General features: G+C 36.1%; 1 protein-coding gene across 46 annotated transcripts in view; it reads right to left on the minus strand.

Moving 5' to 3' along the window:
- The window catches only part of Rims1 (regulating synaptic membrane exocytosis 1), a 405,270-nt gene that overhangs the window by 313,168 nt on the left and 70,549 nt on the right, over positions 1-21,553 (minus strand). For 43 of the 46 annotated variants that reach the window (XM_074080134.1, XM_074080111.1, XM_074080175.1 and 40 more), the window contains exon 2: positions 19,460-19,540. The exons of the other annotated variants lie outside the window; for them this stretch is intronic. In XM_074080134.1, coding sequence (XP_073936235.1) covers positions 19,460-19,540 — 81 coding nt within the window. The remainder of the gene's footprint in view (positions 1-19,459; positions 19,541-21,553) is intronic. 46 annotated transcript variants of the gene reach the window in all.

Here is a 21,553-nt window from a genome sequence, read left to right on the forward strand (position 1 = left end):
TGGACTTGTCCTCTTTAATGCACTTTTCATGTGCTACACTGAAAGGCTGCTGCTAACCTGAGTATCCTTGAAGATAGGGACGAGGTCTGGTATCCTTCACAGTATTTAGCCTAGTGACTGGTATACAGAATGTGCTCATGTTTGGTGAGTAAATCAATGCTTAATAAACTGTAATGAAGTTTAGAAATGTTCACTGAAGATAGTCATTTATGTGACCTAAAAAATACAGAGGATTTGGGTTTTAGGATGGACTACTAGGAAGGATATAGCCAAGTAAATTACAAAGTAAAGAGTACAGCATTAGATATAAAAAAAAAAGTTCAGATGTTCTTGGGAAATTGACATGCTATTAAAATTTTTAAGGTTTTTTTTTAATTAAAAGACAAGTGACTCATAGTCTTGGGGATATCTCAAAAATAAAGTCTGTAATTTAAAGGAAGTCACAAAAATAAAGCAGTTGCTATATTTCTTTCAATATGGCTTAACATATATAGTCCTTGATAAAAGAAATATAGTTGAGACTAGTAATTTTGACCTTGTAAAACACCCACTGCTCTTCCATTTGGTTCTTTAAATAGAGATGAAAATCTACAGCAAAACATATTTAAAAGTATTCTTAGATATTCTTGCTTAGATATGATCTAATTATTATCTTAATTATTATTAAATACATTCCACGAAGCCTTATGAGACTATGGTCTCCTATCACTAATAGATTATATTATCTTACACACCACTATCAAATGAGTAATAATTCCCAGCCCTTACTATGTCCTGCATGGCCTAACTTAAGTCTGCTCCTCCAGCTTCACCTCAGGCCACAGTAGCCATCACTCGAAGTGCTCCAGTTATCAAGGACATATTCGCTGTCACCACTCACTGCCCCTCCTGCTGAGGACACCCATGCCCTAGCTTTTCACAGACTGCTTTTCTCAGCTTTTAGCTCTCAGGTCTCTCATAAAAGCCATTTGTAATTTCATCATTAAAGTATGACCCTGTAGTAGTCTGTGTTACTGCACTTACTCACTTAATTCTTAGCTTCCAGCATAATCTCTGATCATTTTGTTTATTTATGTATATTTACAAATATATGTTTACCTGTAATTCTATAACAGAAAGGGCCTTATCTTTCATGTTCACTATTGTATTCCTGGTACTGTAGCTTTGTGCCTAGAATGCACAGATTTTCAACAAATATCAGCTGAATGAATGAATCAATCAATGATTACCAGAAAAGGTAGTCAAGAACCTGCAGCTCACAAATTCTTAGCTACCTGGAATAAACTGATTGCAATTATTTGTCAATGTTTTGTTTGTAATAAATTTTCGGACAGAATGAGATGAAGTAAATTAAGTATAACATATGACTTTGTCTTAAAAGAAAAGATGGCGTCAGGACAAAAAAAAAAACTTCAATGCAGGTAATGCCATAATGAATAAAGTCTTACCCATATAATTATATGTGTTGTAAATAAGCTGCAAAGATAAGAGCTTCAGTAGCACAAAGGATATGGTAGGCAGTGCTAGGGAAGATCTCTGAAGTTTACTGAACTTGAAGTAATGACTTGATGTCAATAACAATTATCAAACATTGAGTTATATGCTACTCACTGTCTTAGATAAGTATTATTTTTAATCTCAGCCATTTTAATTACAAAAAGCAATACATGTTTATTATAATGATTCAGGAAAAAAGCAGCATTCAAGTAGAATGGTCTCTGCCAGGGTCTGTGCTTTTACAAATTGTTTCATAGTTATTCAATAATTTGAACCACTCCTGCTTAGACACAAACTTTTTATGATGTTGTTGTTATAAGAACTGGATTATACGTATGAAAGATAAGACAGAAATTATTTTATTCATTTAAAATATGTTGTTGATATCTTTTCTCATAATAAATACAATACCAATAGCATCACTAATAGCTCATCTTTTTCTCTTTTTTTTTGTGGAGCTGGGGACCAAATCCAGGACCTTGCATATGCTAGGCACGTGCTTTACCACAGAGCTATATCAAAAGCCCCAGTAAAAGCTAATTCTTGTTTCAAGCTTGTGATGGACTGGTCACAATGCTGTAGTTTAATTATTTACTCCAATTCGTTATGTTCATTTACTTGATAAGTGAAGACAATTGATCCTTGTCAGTAGTTGCAAAGGATTATAAGGATTCTATAGCAAGACAATATCATAATTAATTCAGCTATTTCCCTATTGGTGGATATTCAAGAGTCCCCAACTGATCACATTAAATACCCTTGTACATATACCATTCCATACTGGTACCTTATTTCTGTCTGAAACACTCCGATAAATGGTATTACTGGGTCAATGATTATAAATTCTCTAAGACTTTCCTAAGTAAATGATCTAATATATGAATTATACTCACACGAACTCCAAAGACTTTGGAGCACAAGCAAAGCAGAAACTGGATAAAATTGTGAGTGAAAAGAATAAGACAGACAAGTATATGGCAGCAGGAAATAATTTGCTGTGCCCCATGTGGCAATCAATGACTCAAACTCAGTAAAGGTGGTGATATAATTTGGGGGCAAGCAGATATAAGAGCAGGGTTACTGAAAGTAGACTACCATGGATCTTTATGCTAATGGGAAGAGCTTGCATTTGCTGCCACAGGAACCAAAGGAACATTTATAATTATTATAGTAACATTTGCAATAATGGGATAAATGATTAAGCATCCTCTCAGATCTGGAAAAAAACAACCCTGCGGCCTGCTGAGCCACACGTTTGAGCAGGGTGTTCTTTTCTAGACCTTATGGACTTCAGCAATGTTGGTTTCCTCGGGAACTCCTTGAGTGAGAGAACTAGAACAATTTTCACTGTTCAAATGCAAATGATTTCCTATCAGCTCAAAATTGCTATTATCAAGAGAGCAAAAGCTCTCTAAGGACAAGATCAATGACACACCACAGGCCACTTCCTATTCCCAGTCCTCTCTTCTCTTTTCACAGACTGAAGCCAGAGAGGCTTCATGAACAATCAACTTTGAGTTCTTGACTATTAATTCCACTCTCCCCCTTCTCAGAATCTTTTTGTTTTCAGATCTACCAGACACTCCTGAGGTGATAATGGTACTCTATCACTAGTCAATCAATAGGTCTAGCTAATGAGTGCTCTTGTCATAGGATAAGAGGTTAAGCCTCCAAATGTCTCTGGTGCTTGGTGTTTGCTATGGACTGAATGTTTATGTTCACCCCGAATTCAGATGTTGATGTTTAATCCCCAATGTGATGTTTGGAGGAATGGGACCAGTAGGAAATAATAATTACTGCCCTTGTAGGAAGAGATATAGGACAGGGCTTGCCCACTCTTTCTTTGCTTTCTACCACATGAGGACACAGAAAAAAAGGCAGTCTCTAAACCAGGAAAAGTATCTGCCAGAACCCAACTGTGATGGCTCCCTGAATTCAGATTTCCAGCCTCCAGCACTGTCAGAAATAAATGTTTAGGCTTTTTTTTTTAAGCCATCTATTACCTTCATACAATACAAACTGAGAAAATAATTCGCAGAAAACCCTCAGTGTATATAACATCAGTTCTAACATAACAATTTGTCCATCAGAAAAAAACATGGAAAATGAAGCGAAAGTAAGATAATACATCAAATCCACCATGCACAAAATGTAACTACTTTTTTCAATTTTACTATTTTTAGTAAACATTAATATAGATAGTCCTCCATTTAATGTCTTGTGTAACATTAATATAGATAGTCCTCCATTTAATGTCTTCCAATACTCTGTATATAACATCATTTGTTCTCAAAGTATCAGTATCACCTTTGAGTCAAGGACCCCAAGTTCTCCAGAGAGCTCCAGATCCATAACCATAATTCCCTAGTGAGCATCTTTACGGAGCTGAAAGCAGCCTCACACAGCAACATCCCTGCATGACTGTTTATCACTATCCTCTCTTCTAATTGACTAGCATCTCATTCTAATTGTCAGTACCCATACCACACCAGTAGGTAGTTTTCATATCATGCTTGGTAGTAGCACATCAAGCTTAGTATGTCCCAAACTGAACTCAATTATTTTTACTGCTCCTGATCTGATACACATCTTCTATTTCTCCCTCTGTTAATGGTACCAGCATCAACTTCCTACCCAAAAAAAGGAAATTCAGAGACATTTCTATTTTCTCCTCATTTAACATCTATATCCAGTGATCATATCTAGCTGTTCTCTCTCCATATTTTTATCTAAATTCATGCTATCCACCCCCATTGCAAGGCGCATCATTCATGGGGCTTGCTGCCTTAGCCTCCTGCTAGTTGCCCCAATTCTACCATCTCTACTTTCGAACCTATTTCTCCTAGCATATAAAGTCAGCTTTACAATACACATTTCTTACATGTTGTCCAAACTGCATCAAAATTATTTCTTAATTTCAACCAACAGAAACACTGAGGAATTATACAGTTAGATGAGGAACAAGATGGGATAACAGTTTAGACATTACTAAGCAAGCAGACAAACTTCTGATTATGAGAAATTCTCTATGTTAGATATGATGGACAACACAGAGAAAAAAAGCCCTGGAATTTCTCTAGCAAAGGATAAAACATTAGAAGTAATTATAGTACTTAGGATTGCTAAATAAAATATAGGAAACCTAGTTAAATTTGAATTTCTGGTGTATGATGAATAATTTTTGGTATAAGTAGGCTCAAACATGGAACACATTTTAATAAGCATATTGTTCATCTGAAATTTAAATTTAACAAAAGGCCTGATATTTTGATTTGTTCCATATAGCTACCCAAAGTATAATTAATAATGCCAGATGCTGAAATAAAAGTATTTGAACTACTATAGAAGAGAGATTAACTATGTCTGGAAGGCCTATGTCTTTGAAAAGAAATGCCATCTGTTAAAGTGACTAAAGGGAGATTATTAGGTACATATTTGTGTGTTTATTTGTCTATGTGAGTTCACGTGCCACACACATGTGTCAGATGGTGTGGAAGCAGAAGAAAGAGCATTTTCAAAGGCAGAGAAGAGAGAATAAAGAGTGTGTTTGCAATGGTGTACTGATAAAATGATTAACAGAACTGTCTCTCAAAGGGAACAAAAAAAGGAAAAAAGAAACCCAAAAAAAGGGGAAATAAGAAAAGTGCTGATTGCTGGTTTACAAGGTTTTTCAATTTCCATCATGTAAAGATTCCTACCAGGACAGATTTCAAATTATAGATGTAATGTTGTCACTTTAGCAGAGAGTTGGTAAAAGATGTGCAATGTATTGTTTCCTTTATTTAGATATAATGGATGAGAAGAATTCAAGAGTAGAAACACTGACGTTTAGCAAAATAATTGGGAAGTAATGAGTTCTGAGTACTCACTACTTTAATTTAACACAATTTACCTAATCATAAAGTTTATGTGACTTAAATTATAATAATACCCATGATTAACAATAGCTTGCAAAATTTTTGAAAGTTTAGCAGCTGACTTTTATAAGTTAGTCTGAGCTTCCTGTTCATACTGCTATGTGTTGGTGAACTCTGGCTTCTTGTCCCTCTAGACATTTCTACAACCTTTACCTCTCATTTCCCCTTTTTGTGTTTCCCTCTACTTCATCCAAGAATTATTTAGCATTTCAGAGTAGAGACATATTTCTTAAGTCCTTTGCCTTCTTCTCAAGCTAATGTGTAAATATATTACAGAAATCTAATGTCAATTTTAAAAAGTCTCCTTGTCCCTAATACATTCTGGTTATAGGAGTGGAAATAATAAATGATAGCAATTTGTAATTAATCAACTGACAGGTAAAAATTAACATATTTTATGAATTTTGGTGTGTTATTAAAAGCATGCAGAAACCTGTGAAGTTGTAATACCATGGTAACTACATCCAACAATTTATTTACTTTTAACTAAAAAAAGTTACTAGATTGGCTATACAATTTGAAATTTTCTCACAAGAAATAAAGATGACAATTTTCATGCCAATGTAGAAAGAAAAGAAATCAATTTTATTTCATTATCAACAAAAGATCTTTTGTCTGGTCACACAATATTGGGTGGGCCTTTCCTTATAGGGCTAATCTTTATATTTAATATTATATGAGTTAAACTGAGAGATATAGTGTGAGTGTGAGAGCAGGAGCAGGTAGAAGGTGTTTTCATATTGTTGTCCAATTCCACTTCAAAACTAATGACTCCCATCTGCAAGAATTAGGAAAACAACAGAGAATCAAAATACAGCTCAAGCATTCACAGAAGGCCCAAGACATACACAAATAAGGGATGGACCATTATGGAAGCTCTAGGTAAGACAAGTATAACCAAAGGCCAAGAAAGAAGAAATTCCGATGGGGCATTTGACCAGACAAGTTTTTGAGATGATTGCACTTACTTAAGCATAGACTTGAACCACTGGTAGGATTATTACTGGTTGAGAAGGTGATCTAGGTAAGAAAATTAAATGCCAAAACAAGTAGAGGCAAAAGCTTAGGGTCAGAAAAGGATTTCTTCAATAAGTACAGAAAATGTGGTTTCCTGCAATCAATGATGGCAGAAGGCTTTGTGGAAGATAGCCAGGAGCTGGATGGTACAGACTTTGCAAGTTATATATTGATTTTTGGGCATGAAGGCCTCTGAGAAGGGAGCTACTTTGACCAAAGCTGGGTGAGATGAATTAAACTAGCAAAAGAGTAGGAAATTAAAAGGCCAATTAGGTTTTCAACTCCATTTAAAAAGAAAGTCATTTTGGAATAAGGGAGTGTTAGTGAGAATTGACAGAAGGAACACATGTGAATGACAACTCAAAATTAGACCTGACAGCAAATGGCTGATTACATGTAGGGAGCAGAAGGAAAAAGAGGTTAAACGTGACTCAGGAGTTTTCTGTCTGAGTTACTAAGAGAAGGCAAAGTCACAAATGGAAGATGAATGGGAAGAAAGATAACGTGTGTGACTGTTGCATTTTGATGAGGAAGGAGATATTGAGCTTGGTTCTGTTTACACAATCCAAACAACATATTTGAGTCCCTTGTATATAAGGAAGTGCGTGTGCAGAGCAAAGTGCAGAGTATAGTGGTACATGATGCCTTTCATTTTGTTGAAAGTGAAAAAAAATCACGTGTTCTTGCCTAACTGCAAAACAACTAAATTCTATATTCATGCACACGCACATGCACACACACACACACGTACACGCACACACACACACACACACACACACACACACACACACACACAGAATCACACTTTCTTCTGACCTTGTCTCAGAAATTTGGAATGAAAGGAGGATGGATTGGCCCAGGAGTTTGAAGCCAGCCTGGGCAACAGAGTGAGACCCCATCTAGAAAAAAGAAAAAGACCCAAGACTAAAGACAATCACCTAAGTCATACATATAGTAAAAATATCCACATAGTTTAACATTTTTAATGCCTCACAGGATAACACATGGTGAAAAGAGCTCTTCATCGTTGCATGGGAAGGCAGATTTAAACAGAAAAAATGAAAGAGGCTTTCATTCTCCTCTCTGATCCTCCTATTCTCTACTCCTTGATGTTTATCTGCTCAGTCTGCCACCATTAATAAGGGAAATAACAAAATCCATCTTGGAATCACTTGTCATTTGGCAGTCATTAGTCAAATCATAGTTTCAATTTTAAAAAGCAATTTATATTAATTTCCAATGGTATAGAATAGCAGTATGATGTATGCATTATAATAGACCAAAAGACTTTTACACAATACAGCCTCTTCCATTAAGAAGTGAACACTGGTGGTGGGAAGACAACACACAAGAAATGAAAAAGTGGATTTTTTTTCCTGGAAAATAATCTAAGGAAATCAGACAAAACATGTCTCAAAGTAGCACGGTTTTTATTACTAAGTGACTAGTGCAGGTATTTCAGTAACACCTCTTTCTTTAAGCAAATAAAAGCCTACTTATTTTTGAAATAAACTTAGATGCAAAATGTCATCAATAGCAATTTTGTACTTTCTTCTAGGTCTCTATTAAATTTCATATTCTCCATAAATTCATTCCACCTTGGGGTAAATACACAGTGTGGCTTACTCATGGATTACATATGGTGCTCATCCTACTAAATGAACTTTTGAATCCAGGCACTGGCATTCTTGTGTGTTCCAACTCTCGAGAGCCTAACCTTGGAACTAAACAAGCAAAGGTCCTTCAATGGATCCTCACTTGGGTAGTTCAAATGCTTTACCAGTACTGACTATGCTGAAGTAAGAACACAGACTCTGGAATCAGCCTGCCTGGCTTCAAATCCTAGCTTCACTCTTAGTGGGTATTTTCACATGGGGAAGTGATTTATTTCTCTTTGCCTCAGTTTCCTCATCTATAAAATAGAGAGAGGGATGGTACTTTATAAGTTTGCAGGGCTTAAATGCACACAAAGTACCTGGAACAGAATACTACATTATTGAATCAGTTGTTGTTACCAGAGTTGGTGGACAATCAGCCAAGAGCTAAAACTACAACTTAGGTTGGTGGGCAGTCTCACGAATTTTAGGTGTGTACACTTTTCCTCTGTGATGTTTCCAAATGGAATGGGCCCCCTGTTGTGCCACAGTCTTCTCCCCCGATGGCCCTCTTTAAGTACTCAGGAAAAAAACATGTATTTTAGGGAATATAATTTGCTAGAGTTACATGACTTTTTCTATTTCCTTATTTTTCATTAGCTTTCCAAAGGTAACTTCTTGATTCAAATTCTCAGAAAAACATTCTGAGGTTTTCCTCATCCTTGCTCACTTCATAGCTAAATTCCTTGTCATAAGGGCCTGCTATATCAATCCCATCCATTTTATCTGTAGCCACTGCCATTACCCTTACTATTATTAACATGCTTGCTCTCTTTTAATCATCTACTAATTGCCCTCTTTCTCTCCAGGAATGCCCTATTCTCATCTATTATGTATACTCATGACAAATTCATTATCCTGAAACAGTCTTCTAAAGTGGATAGCTGCATGTTCAGAAGCTTCTATGTCTTCCTTCAGAGTAGAGCCAGTTCCTTGTGGCTGGACTTTAAGGATATTCATAAACTGGCTCAACCTCCTTTTGTAGGTTTGTATTTCCAACTCCTCTGCCAAATATGCTTCTCAAGCCAGACCATATGTCAACCTTCCCTTTGCTTAACTGTTTCATTCTCATTTCTGAACTGCTATTCAAGTCATTGTCTTAGCCTGAAGTTCCATGATATCTTCTTTTTATCTAACTACAACTCATTCTTCAAGGAAAGCATGAAAAATATAGTGTGTGTGCACACATGTGCATGTGTGTATTTGTGTGTGCACGTGTGTGCGTGCATGATGTGTGTATGTGTGCGTGTGTGTGTGTGTGTGGTCCTCCCAGAGGAACCCTGTTTTAATTTTTAAGTAATTCACTTGATGTTATCTACTTATATTGCAAAGTATCTTTTTTGTACCTATCCACCTACTGGGCTACGGTCTCAGTCCTCCAATCCATCTATCCATCTAGACATCTTTTATATTTTATAATTAGATTATAAATTACTTGAAAGCAGATCAGATATTTTATATTATTGGGGGGATTCCTTTCTTCACTGTCTCATTTAGTACAGCACTTGGAACAGAGTTTGTGTTCAAAGCATGTATTTTCTATAATTAGAGAAAATATAATAGTACACATAAAGTGCTAAAATATGATAAAATGCCAAGCATTATTGGCTCTAACAGGTTTTTCTAGCTTCAGATTTTGAGTTAGATGTCATATCTTTGTGCTTTGATGGCAGTCTGTAAGGTCTTTCATAGCCTAATTATTACCCTGTGTTAAAATGATCTGTCTACTTGTTGCTCAGTTCAGCTAAGTTACATCTACTTAACTGTTTACATCTCCAATATTGAATGAGTGAGTAAAAGTGAACAAATTTCAAAATTCATGCTACATACAGAACACTGAAACCTGCCCAAGCCATTTTAAGATGGGGAGGGGAAGAGGGAGAATAATGGAAGGGATGAACCAAACTGGGTACATTGTATGCATATATGGAAATGTCACAACAACCCCACCCCATATGAGTATTGTATACTAATAAAATCTGTTAAAAATACACGCTACATATGAGTCATTTGCAAATGATAGAAATCAATGTTATTAGAAGTCAAAAAAGAGGTCTGCTTCAACATGTCATCCCCTGCATTTGTTAACCCATTGACCTCAATCATGTATTACTAGTAATGCTATCTAAAAATCACTGAAGATAGTCCAAGCACATTTGCAAAGTTTAATATTTGTTATATAAATAATAGATGAGTACATTCATTGATCTACCATTATCATTTTTCACTAAATAAACATTAATACTCTGCACATTTTGCCCAAGGTCCAGTGCATGATCTTTTCCTTTTACTTAGTACTTTCCTTCTAATACCAGTACAGAAGTAGCCAGAGGATACAGATTCTCTTTTGGCTATAAGCTTCCTGGTTTTGCACAACCATCTATGTTCTTGGCACAGGCAGACTGTCACATTCTGAACAACTGATTCTGTAGAAGAGGACAGGAAACAGTGATTCACAGAGTAACCAGGCTGGCCCCGAGACTCAGCAGTTTTCTAATAACAATATTCCTAATATTTATTTCCCCTTGCCTCCTCCCTACAAAGCTTCGAAAAAGCAGTCCAATTCAGTGATACATATGTTAATTTTTTACTTAAAGAATTACCCCCACCCCAATTAATCTTCATTTTTATGAACATATCAGTGCTGCATATCAGTGATTTTAAATCAGAACACAGTGTCAGGATCATTTGGGGGAACATTCCAAATATTTTCCTGGCCTCCTTACTAATGCACAGTAGGGAGCATTTGTACACAATGGGGTAGTGTCAAGTGAGAAGGACACTTTTATAAAGTGTCCCTAATACAGAAATGAAAGATCCAAACTGGATTGGCTAAATATTATATTCAAATTATGCCAGTATGAACACAATAAGAGGTAGGTTAGTATTCATTAAGTGAATGAAATAATAAACAATGTAGAGATTTTTCACTGCTACTTTAGAACAGCTGAACAACAGTCATATAGTACAACTCTCTCGTGCATTTTTTTTCATTTCATCACCAGAAATCTCTGATGAGATAACTAGCGATAACTTCCTTCCCATTTTCCAGATAAGAAAACTAAGGTTTAAGAAGATAAAACAAACTGGGCCAAGGTTAACCAACAAGTAAGGACTGAAACTGAAGGTGCTAACATTCAAGTTACGGTTTCCTATTCTCCAGGAAAAAAAAAATTGCAAAATTCTTTTCCTTGATTATGTCTTAATCCACTTTCTATTTTACAACAAAATATTTGAAAGCAGGTAATACATAAAGAATCAAAGTTTGTTTGGCTCATGATTCTGGAAGCTGAAAGGTCCAAGAGTCTGGCACTGGCACACACTTAGCATCTAAAAGGCCTTCTTGCTACATCATAACATGGTGGGGGGTATCACTCCCTGAGATGAAGCAAGTGTGCTAAGCCATCATGTCCCCCTCTTATCTAATCCTAATTACTTCCCACAGGCCACACCTAAAAATACCATTAACGTAAATCTGGGGAGTAGGTTCACAACACGTGAACTTTTGAGGCATACATTCAAACCACTGCATTTATAATGCAGATACTCTGCATATTGTGAGCACTACATTATCATCAAAATAGTTACAGCAGAAAGAGGGGCATTGGAAGTCTTTGTGAACTGGAATAGAAGGACTCACATTAGCCAGCAAATCACATAAAGAGAATGAAGACTATAAAAGCCACACATTTTTTTTTTTTACAATCTGTCACATCCTAATTATAACCATGAATTGGAAATGTCAGTGCTCCTAGTATTCTCTATTTTCAAGTTACTGGCTGTACTGATTTTATTCTAAAAGGCAAAAACATCCTTTTCTAGTTGGACATTTTATTTTTTTAATATCATTAGAAAATTGACATCAATCCCTACTACAAGTGGTACTAGAACTGCCGACCATAACATTATATATCTCTGACTGTATATGAAAGGTATTTTTAACTGAGCCCAAAAATAAAACTCATCACAATTTTGACAAAAATCTTATGGCTAAAAATAGCACAGAGAAGGTCTGTCTCTGAAAAATACTTTCACTTGTTATAGAATATATGGCTAAAATATCTTTTGCATATGAAAAGTATCTTCTGTTCTTACTCAGCAAATAGAATACCTGTTTAAAAGGAGCAATATTTTAATCCGGTTTATATATTTAAATATTTATTTCCTCTAGGATATTCAAATACCTACAAAATTATTAAATCTTCTGTCCCAAAAGAATGCCATAGTGAAAGAAATCACACAACAAACTCATTTAAAATGGAAAAAGCCTAATAATATGCTTCAATTATTATTCAATTTTCTTTTTCGTATTTTTTTACCTTCAAGATTTAAAGCTTTACATAAAATATCTAAAATAATACCATTAGATTCCTAAAATTTTTACTTACAAATGTCTTTTAAAATACATTTGGGTGCATGCTTAAAACTCTATGAGAAAATATGTACAGATGACAACACTGCACATACTGTCTTGTCTGTTTGGCATTCCCTCAGAAGGAGGACTTCCATTTCCAAGCCAATCCTTAAATGTCAGCACCTCTCAGAATCTCCTATGCGCAAACTGTGTCAATAGTTTCCTCAGTGTAATTTTCTTCCTTTCTTTTTTTTTTTTTTTTTTTTCCAATACTGGGGTTTTAACTCAGGGCCTATACCTTGAGCCACTCCACCAGTCCTTTTTTTTGTGATGGCTTTTTTTCAAGATAGAGTCTCATGAACTATTTATTTGCCTGGGCTGGCTTGGAACTACGATCCTCCTGATCACTGCCTCCTGAATAGCTAGGATTACAGGTGTGAGCCACCAGTGTCTGGCCTGAGTATAATTTTGTATCATTCTACTCACTCAGTTTAGGCCCTTGCTGAAAACATTTTTAACATCTCTTCTTGTTTGTGACTTAGATTAGATATTCTCTGAGCTCTACAAGGACAAAGACTCCTCTTTGTTCATCATACTATCTATTGCCTGACACTGTACTATGCACACTGCAGACTATGCATCTGTTGAAAGGAGAATGAGTAGGCCAATTCATTGCAAAAAAAAAAAAAAAGGAATGAATTATTTCCCCTACTGCACACTCTTCCACCAGTTAATGAAATTTAGTTTCCTTTTTCTCAATGCCTCCTTCTCACCCAAAGCTGATTTAGCAGGTTTCCACATAAATGGGTGGACCACATCTGTGCTGAGATCAAAAAGCAAGAGAATTTGGAAAAGAATGAGTCAAAAATTTGAATAACTTCAGAAGCAGAGAAGACCACATGGCTCAGGAGGAGTAGAGAGGTAAAGCTCTAAAAATAGGGAAAGGTGGCCAGTTTCCAGGATTTATAGGGTCTCTTCCAGATTTTGGAAGGAATCACTATATTCATATTGGGGTATGTCTCAGTGGTGACAGTCTGTCAGTGGGTAATCCATTCTTCTGTTTCATTCTGAACATTCCTGCAGTACAATTTAGAGGTGTAAGTAGAGGTCACACAGCCTGAAGATCATGTCTGGTACGCAAAGGTGAAAGGCATAGTGACATAATGACAAGAGCTTCTGTCCAACTGTTTGCAATATCAAGTACAAACTTTCATTTAACATATTATCTGGCATGAGATATAATTATGGTGGTAGTTGTGTGATTTCAAATGAGAAACCATATTTTCAAATATAAAGATATATTTTCTATATTGCTATGGTATTTACCACAGTTATAATTTTAATGCTCAAGGTTAAGTATTTCAGTCAAGCTAAATATATACTACCATATCTACACTATTATTCTGGACCCATATATGTTGGTCCTCAGAAGTCTCTGTGTTATGATTAAGTCTGTACAGAAGTTGTTATTGCTGGAAACAGTCATGCCCTTGAGGTCTGAGAAAGCATGCCTATTAAAAGAAAAATGGAGATAGCAGTCTCCTTGGCAATTCAAGGCTGATCCATTCAAAGCTGTGAAGAAAAGGAAAGAAGTGTATATGACACACATGCCCATGCCAAAAGCCTTCAGGTGGATGGCACTCCAGACAGTCAAGTCGAGGATATGGATTATCACTGTGCAGAAAGATGACTTCTAGAAAAGAGGGAGCAGAGAGGACAAGAAATGGCTGAGCAAAATCCTAAGACCAAATTTGATTTTCTACCTGGAACTTAAAGTTATTTTTTGATAAATGAATGAAACTGATAGTAATTACAGGACCTACAAACAGCTGACTAACATAACAAGATAAAAATAAGTACAAATAAACGCAATGTCAAAGCCAGGTTATCAACTTTTACAAATATAATCAGAGGAACCCAAACCAAGGAATCTCCACATTACATAAAACATGTACACAAAAGATTTTTTGGATATTCCTTCTGATCGACTCTCTAACTCTATAGAACCCAAACTGTAAGGTTACATGAATAATTTTTTTTCTGTGCTGGGGATGGACTCCAGGGCCTTACACATGCTAGGAAAGTACTCTGCTACTGAGCTATATATCCCTAGCCCCTAAATATCCTGGTATATTTTATACGATATTGGTCATGATACAAACACACATATGCATGCATGCGCATACATCCAGAGCTCAATTTCTAGTGACCACTAACCAAAGTGGTGTCAATAACTTCAAATAAGGGGTGGTACAAGAATTATGTAGAAGAGCTAGATCCAGCCTACTCGACCCCCCACTGATACTCAGATGTGCTCCAGTGACCGCCTCTCAGTCTCAGCACAGCTCCATGGAGCTCAGACCTGCTTGCTCTTAACCCACCAGTTATAGCTGTCTGAGGGAAATGTGCATGGGCAATACTCTGGACCCCAATTAAGGCTTTGGTCCACAAGTCCCTCACTCTTTCTCTTACTTGCTCCCCACCTGCTGGAGGAGGTGCATGTCCACAAAGGCTCCTCACCTTGTGAGAATGCTCCCTCTTGTCTCTGCAATCTGTCAGTGATACACTGCTGCTATCAGTTCATGTGTTTTGTTATGTTCCTCACCTGACTGATAAACACAAATCCAATCCTTTTCCCAGTCAGGGCTACTATATATGGAGTAGCTACCTTGTAGGAATAAATAAATCAGACAAGAGCTAAAACCAGCTGCCAGTATAAACAAGTTTCCTTTGGGAGGGGCACTTGGTCACAGGTTACACACCTAGGTATTAGGCCATCCACCAGAATGATGAAGTATCCCATAAAAGGTACTTTGTAAACATCCAAGGCCACCAACCTAGAGCCTCATCAGGGCAGGGTGGGTGGAGTCGTAGCCATTCTCCAGGGCGACCTCAAGACCAAATTATACACACTCACAGGATCCCGCAATGAGTCTAAGCTTTAAATTACTCCACCACAATTTGATGTTTTAGGAAACTACTCTTTCCTTCTGGAAGACTGTACCCCAACCTTGTCTACTTACTGAATTATTCATCCTTCACCATTCGCCTTAACGATAGCAGGTTCTTTAAAGCCTTCCCTGACCAAACCAAACCCATACAGAGTTAAGTCACTTTCTCTTTTTAACATACTTCTAGTGTACCACTTATCCTGATTAATTATAATTTGTTTGATTATATAACTGTCTCCCCTTCTTACAACTTCAGTGGAAACCCTTTAGACAAGCATATTATCTCATCTATATATTTAATACCTTAGGAATAGCAGGGATAAGACAAAAACATGGTGAACACCACTAATATTTTGATATATCTTTAATTTTGATTAAATGATGATGATGACTCGTGTACTATACTTAAGATATGATCAAGTGACAGTGTAATAAATAGTAACTTAAAATGAATCTGAATAGTTTATATACAGTTAACAAAAATATAAAGTATATTAACGTGTGGCCATCCTAGACTTGTATAATACAATGTACCAAGCAATGTAAGTAGAGTACCCCCTGCTTTCTATCTATGTACCAAATTTGCTACCTCTCTCACTGTGTATTCAGGAAAATTTTTTGAAAAATCATATACAGGGACCAGGCATGATGGTATTCACCTATAATCTCAGCTCTTCAGAGGGTGGAGGTAGGAGGGTGTGATCTAAGGTTTACCTGGGCAAAAGCATGAGACCCTATCTTTAACACAAACTAAAACAAAAAAGGATTAGAGTATGACTCAAGTGGTACAGAGATTGCCTAATAAGCACAAGGTCTTAAGTTCAAACCCCAGAAACATCCCTGCCCCGAAAAAGTTGTATATGTGTCATCTCTTTCTCCCGACTTCTCATTCCTTCCCTAAGCCTACCGAAATACAGTGTTTCTACCCACTTATCTGTTCAATCTGTTACAGCAAATGCTACTAATGACCTCTATGTTACCAAAACCAATGGGCAATTTTTATCTGTTCAGTTATGTCTTTGTTCCCCAGTATATCCCAGTACTACTTTGGCTTTTGGTTCCCCTGCTTCTTTAACCCTTATTTTTCAGCTGTGTTGGGAGAATCCTCTTCCTTTTTTCTTTTTCAGTATTGGTGTTTGAACTCAGGCCCTAACATTTGTTAGGAAGGTGCTCTACCACTTGGGTCACTCTGTCAGTCTTTTATGAATTCATTATTTTTGAGATAGAATCCCATTTTATGCCCAGACAAGCTCCTGAAATGTCTCCTTCCCCTACTCTCCATCATGCCACGAAGTTGAGATTATCACATCTCTCCCTGGACTATTATCATAATCTACTGACTGCTGGTTTTGCACATATCACATTTATACTACATTTTCTCCACTCCTTCCAAAGTAATAGATATTTTATATATGTACACATGTACATATATAGATATGCAAATCTGATTATACCAATCTATTTAAAACTCATTAGTGTAATCCTCATAACTAAATGTATGTTAAATTTCATATTTTGACTTACCTACCATATACAGAAATCTAACTTTCTGTCTTAAAATACTAACCTGGGATATACTCATATTTTCTATTCTATTCCATGTAAAATTTTAAAACAATTTCTGATCACTGGTATCTATTGATTTCCTGACCCACTAACAGGTAGTTAGTTAAAAATGTTTAAACATTTATCAATAGACTAAAGTCTGTCCTCAACAATGCCCTCCCTGTTTATTTTTGCCTTTTCTGTATCAACCTAGATCTAGAGGTATTAATGCACATACGGAGATCTCAATTCACAAACACCACTCTGTATAGAAAATTGACAGAAATAGGAAATGAATCCAGATTTTAAATTCTTCAAGTCACCTACAAAGAATTCCACTATTTTAGTCAGACAAGCACAGAGTGAGACAAGAAATTGTCATAAAGGGGATTCAAAGATCCCCAGCTTCTGCTTCTTGCTCAATAACTCAAAGGACACCCCAGGCAAGTTGTACTAGGTTAGATTTAAGTTCTGACAGGTTTCTACAACTGTAAGTCTGTCAAAGGGTTTTTTTAAAAGAATAAAAAAAGAAATTTTTTTGGAGATCATGACAATTATTACTTTATTTCCCAAAATTTCCAGTTCAGCATTGACTTTGGAATGAGTGGGACCAGTTAAGATGGAACCTTGGAACCTAAAAAGGCTGGGGATAACTCAATGATAGAGCACTTTCCTAACATGTGCAAGGCCCAAAATTCAATCACCAGCACAACAAAAGTAAAAGTAAGGAAACAAAAAGAAACCTTAATATACAGAATAAATATAATTTTAAATCAATGTTTATTTCTCAAAATCTTTCTCAGAAATTACTTAAATCCTAATAGAAGTAAAGTTTAGAATTCATAGACAGAAGATGTAAAGGGATGGACCATTAAGTTTCCTGGGATCTACCAAGAAAAGTTGCATCATAAGAAAATGGTTTTACCTAAGAACATTTAAAGAAAAAGAATTTGGGCATGGAGGTATATCCCTAGAGTCCCAGGATTAAGGATGCCGAGGCAGGAGGGTCACTTTAGACCAGGAATTTGAGACCAGCGTGGGCAACACAGTGAGACCCCATCACAAAAAAGTAAAAATGTAGAAAAGGAAGTATGTGACACCATCAAGAGAACTTCTAAGTTTTTACTTTATCAATGTAATTATAAATCATTTTTACTATGGTTAAAAGCAAAATTCTTATTTCTTGGAAAATACTGACTAAATATAGAAGATGATATTAAAGCACATTGAGAAAAAAAAATCTGAAACATATTTATTGAGCCTCCTGATATTTATTTTAAAATGTTATATCCTAAAGCTTATTTCTCCCTGTTCCCCCCTTATTTCAAATTATTTCTCCCTGTATATAATGTACAAAACATAAGCACTTCAATGGCCAACCAAAGGAGAAAATAGAGCACAGGAAAGAGATCAAATAAGTAAACTCCAAGTACTTAAAGTGAATTTTTTTTATAAAATGTAAAGTACCTGAAAATTCTGCAGAGTAGAATGACATAGTCAGTTCCAAGAACAGAATTATGTTCCTAGTAGGAAAAAATTCCATTTAATTTTAATCATTGTTAGTAAGTTGCCATAGCAAAATAATTTAAAATTTTAAATTTTCTCTTCATAGCCTTTTAACTACTTTATCACTTTATTTTGGTTTCACATTAAATAATTCTAAGAAAGCTAAAAAAAAACTATGGAAAATCATCCAGAAGACACACTTCTTCAAAGGCTTTTGCTACAAACCTTGAAAGGAGGCATTTCCACAGTAGTTTTGCTGCTACTTGGCTGTAAGTAAGGAGATTGCCACTGCTAAGACATTTTAACTAAATTTTAATTTTTCTTATCAGGAGCAAAATTATATTCAGAAAACTGAATAGATTGTGCTACTTTGCAGAATTCTATTTTTTTACACTTTCTCATCAAATGCCATATTTGAAACTCCAAGTTTACTTGTTTGATTTCTTCTCTATTGCCTGCTTTTCCCTTTTGTTGGTCCCTTAATAATCCATCATACTTATACCTAAGAATGCAATAATAAAAATAAAATAGATGGCCAATCTACTCTTTTAATTGTACATTTCCTTGAAATAATATATTGCAAACATTGGGTAATGGCCACCAACGCATTTCCCTTATTGACACATTCAGGTCCACCCTATCTCCCTCGTCTCCTTACCTACCTAAGGTCCTATGCTCATGGCCACACACATTCCAAACCCCCAAAAAAAACAAATGAGAAGTAAATAAAAAAAAATGAAACAGAATAGTTGCTACTCCAGAGTCCTATGTTTTCCTGTCCTCTGATTATTTTGAATGCTGTAATACAGTATTACAAACATCACTTAATAAAGACAGCTAATCCAGAGCTCATGTTTCCAGATAATTTTACCTAATTGAATAGTAGCCTTTTTATTATATATACACCAGAGAAGCCAGAGTATCTACTCCCACATGCAATGTGAATTAATAAATCTGTAACTAGTGATCTGTGGAAAAGACGACATTTTCAGTCAATAAAACCAATGCCATACTTACGGTGGAGGTTGGTGGGGCTGGCTTTCAGCATTTCTTGGTGTTTTGCAGGCAGCAGGCTTCGCCATGTCCCTGACAACACACCTGGGGCGCATGATAGACAGCACAACGCACTATTAATTATAAAAAGGGTAGAACACATCTGGAAATTAAACATGGTACTGAAAACACATTCTGAGGAAAGTCTTTGCAAGCCCCTTCAATATTAATCTTGAGGCCCTGGAAAGGCCCCTAGAGCTGAAGTCTTTGACTCAGGCTTCCAAAAACTCAATTATACCCAAATAAAGTCTGTGTCGGCCTCTGTATTTGATTTTCTTTTTAGCACCAATAAAATGATTGTCAGCAGCTTTCCCCAAACCCTTTGAAAGCTTTGGTTTCACCATATGAAGACATCTGAAAGCTTAAAGATAGGACCAGCTGTTGTGTTTGATACGTTAAAAAGAACAGGATGTTCTGTGGCTTTAGCTAGTTTACTAAAAGACACAGACTCTTGTTTCACACCACTAGTCACCACACAGGTCTTTCTGTTTACACAAATGGAGATCTGAGAGGCTTCAAGACATCCCCCATGATCCAAATTCCCTTCACACACAGGAGGAAGAAGAGATGGAAGAAAATGTTCATATATAAAGTGTGTGGGGGGCAGGGGGGAGTGTAAGTGTAAAATGTGGGAAAAAAATCATGAAAGGTCTCTGTGCCTTAAATCTTCATCACAAAATAAATAAATGCAGAGGGCAGATGATGTAAAAGAGCTCTAAAGGTAGCAAGAATTGATATTCTTACTCTCATGCAAACAGGGCTTACAGAGCACTGGAAAGATTCATTGGCCAAAATCAGAAACTAACCTCTATCTGTGACTGTACTTAGATGACTCGAATATTCCGCCTCAAAACCTTTAAACCAAACACAGCTTTGAGTAGGGAAGTCTTGGTTGCAAAACTGAGAATCTACATTTTAGATTTTGCTAAATGGAAATGTCTCTTAGGATCCAGGACCCCCAAGCATGTATAGGTTCTTAAGAACTTCCACGAAGGCCTTTGACTGCACAGCTAATATTTGGGCCAGTTATTTTATTCCAGAAGTAGATCACTGGTGAGGCAGTGCTGGATAAATTGTTTTCCCAGAGCTAAAAGCTGCATGGCAAAATTCTCCACTTCTGAAAGAAATGATACAGGGAAACGTGGACACAAGGCACAGAAACGTGCACACACACTCACACACATTGCTCATTCCAAACAAGGTCAAGTAGACTCAAAAATCAATATGCAATGTGACAAGAAAAGAAAGCAATGCCATGTCAAAGCCACAACACACAGTCTTCCCAAGATAAAAGTAAAGAAACGTGGCGTTTCCTGAGAGCTATTGCTAAACTCCCAATGAAATGGTGAAAAACATCCACAGGAACTACAAAGCCTTATGTTATGTCCAGTTGCACTGGAGAAGGCCACCATGCATCTGCATTAAGACAACTTTCAGGGAAGTGGCTGTTAAAGCAATATACTAGGACTTCTGAGCCCTGACATTTTCATCTAACTTACACAAGTACAAGGAATTTCATAGCACTGGAAAATCTTTAATAATTCTCACTCAACTAAAAATAGCGCAGGCAGCATGTTCAATCTACATGGACTCGTTTGTGAAATTATCTAAAATATCGCCAATTTGGAAGAATTATGTCTATGTTTCCTCTCTCTTTCCTCCATCTCAAGTTTGAGGTTATTGGTACAAAGCTTTGAAATAAAAGAAACCTAGCACTTAAGAGTTTTCCTTAAATATGTTTTGAAGTGACTATTTTCTATGAAATTCAGAGTATTACCCAGCACAGGTCGGTTTCTAAGCCAAACATGTCTTTGTAAGAAAACTTTAATCTTAGAACCTAGTGGTTTTGTTTTAAAACTCTAATAGTTGACATAGTATTTCTGTCTGAACATGTTGTAAAATCTGACAGAAATTTCATTTGAATTTCTGAACTTTAGAGTTTTACTGAATAATGAAAACAAACACATTATACTTCAAAATATTTAGAATTAATTTAGATATAATCTTTACAAACAGGAGAACACCACCTTTTCCATACTAATCTATATCTGACCACAT

Source organism: Castor canadensis, chromosome 1, assembly GCF_047511655.1.
Source record: "Castor canadensis chromosome 1, mCasCan1.hap1v2, whole genome shotgun sequence".
Lineage (NCBI taxonomy): Eukaryota > Metazoa > Chordata > Mammalia > Rodentia > Castoridae > Castor > Castor canadensis.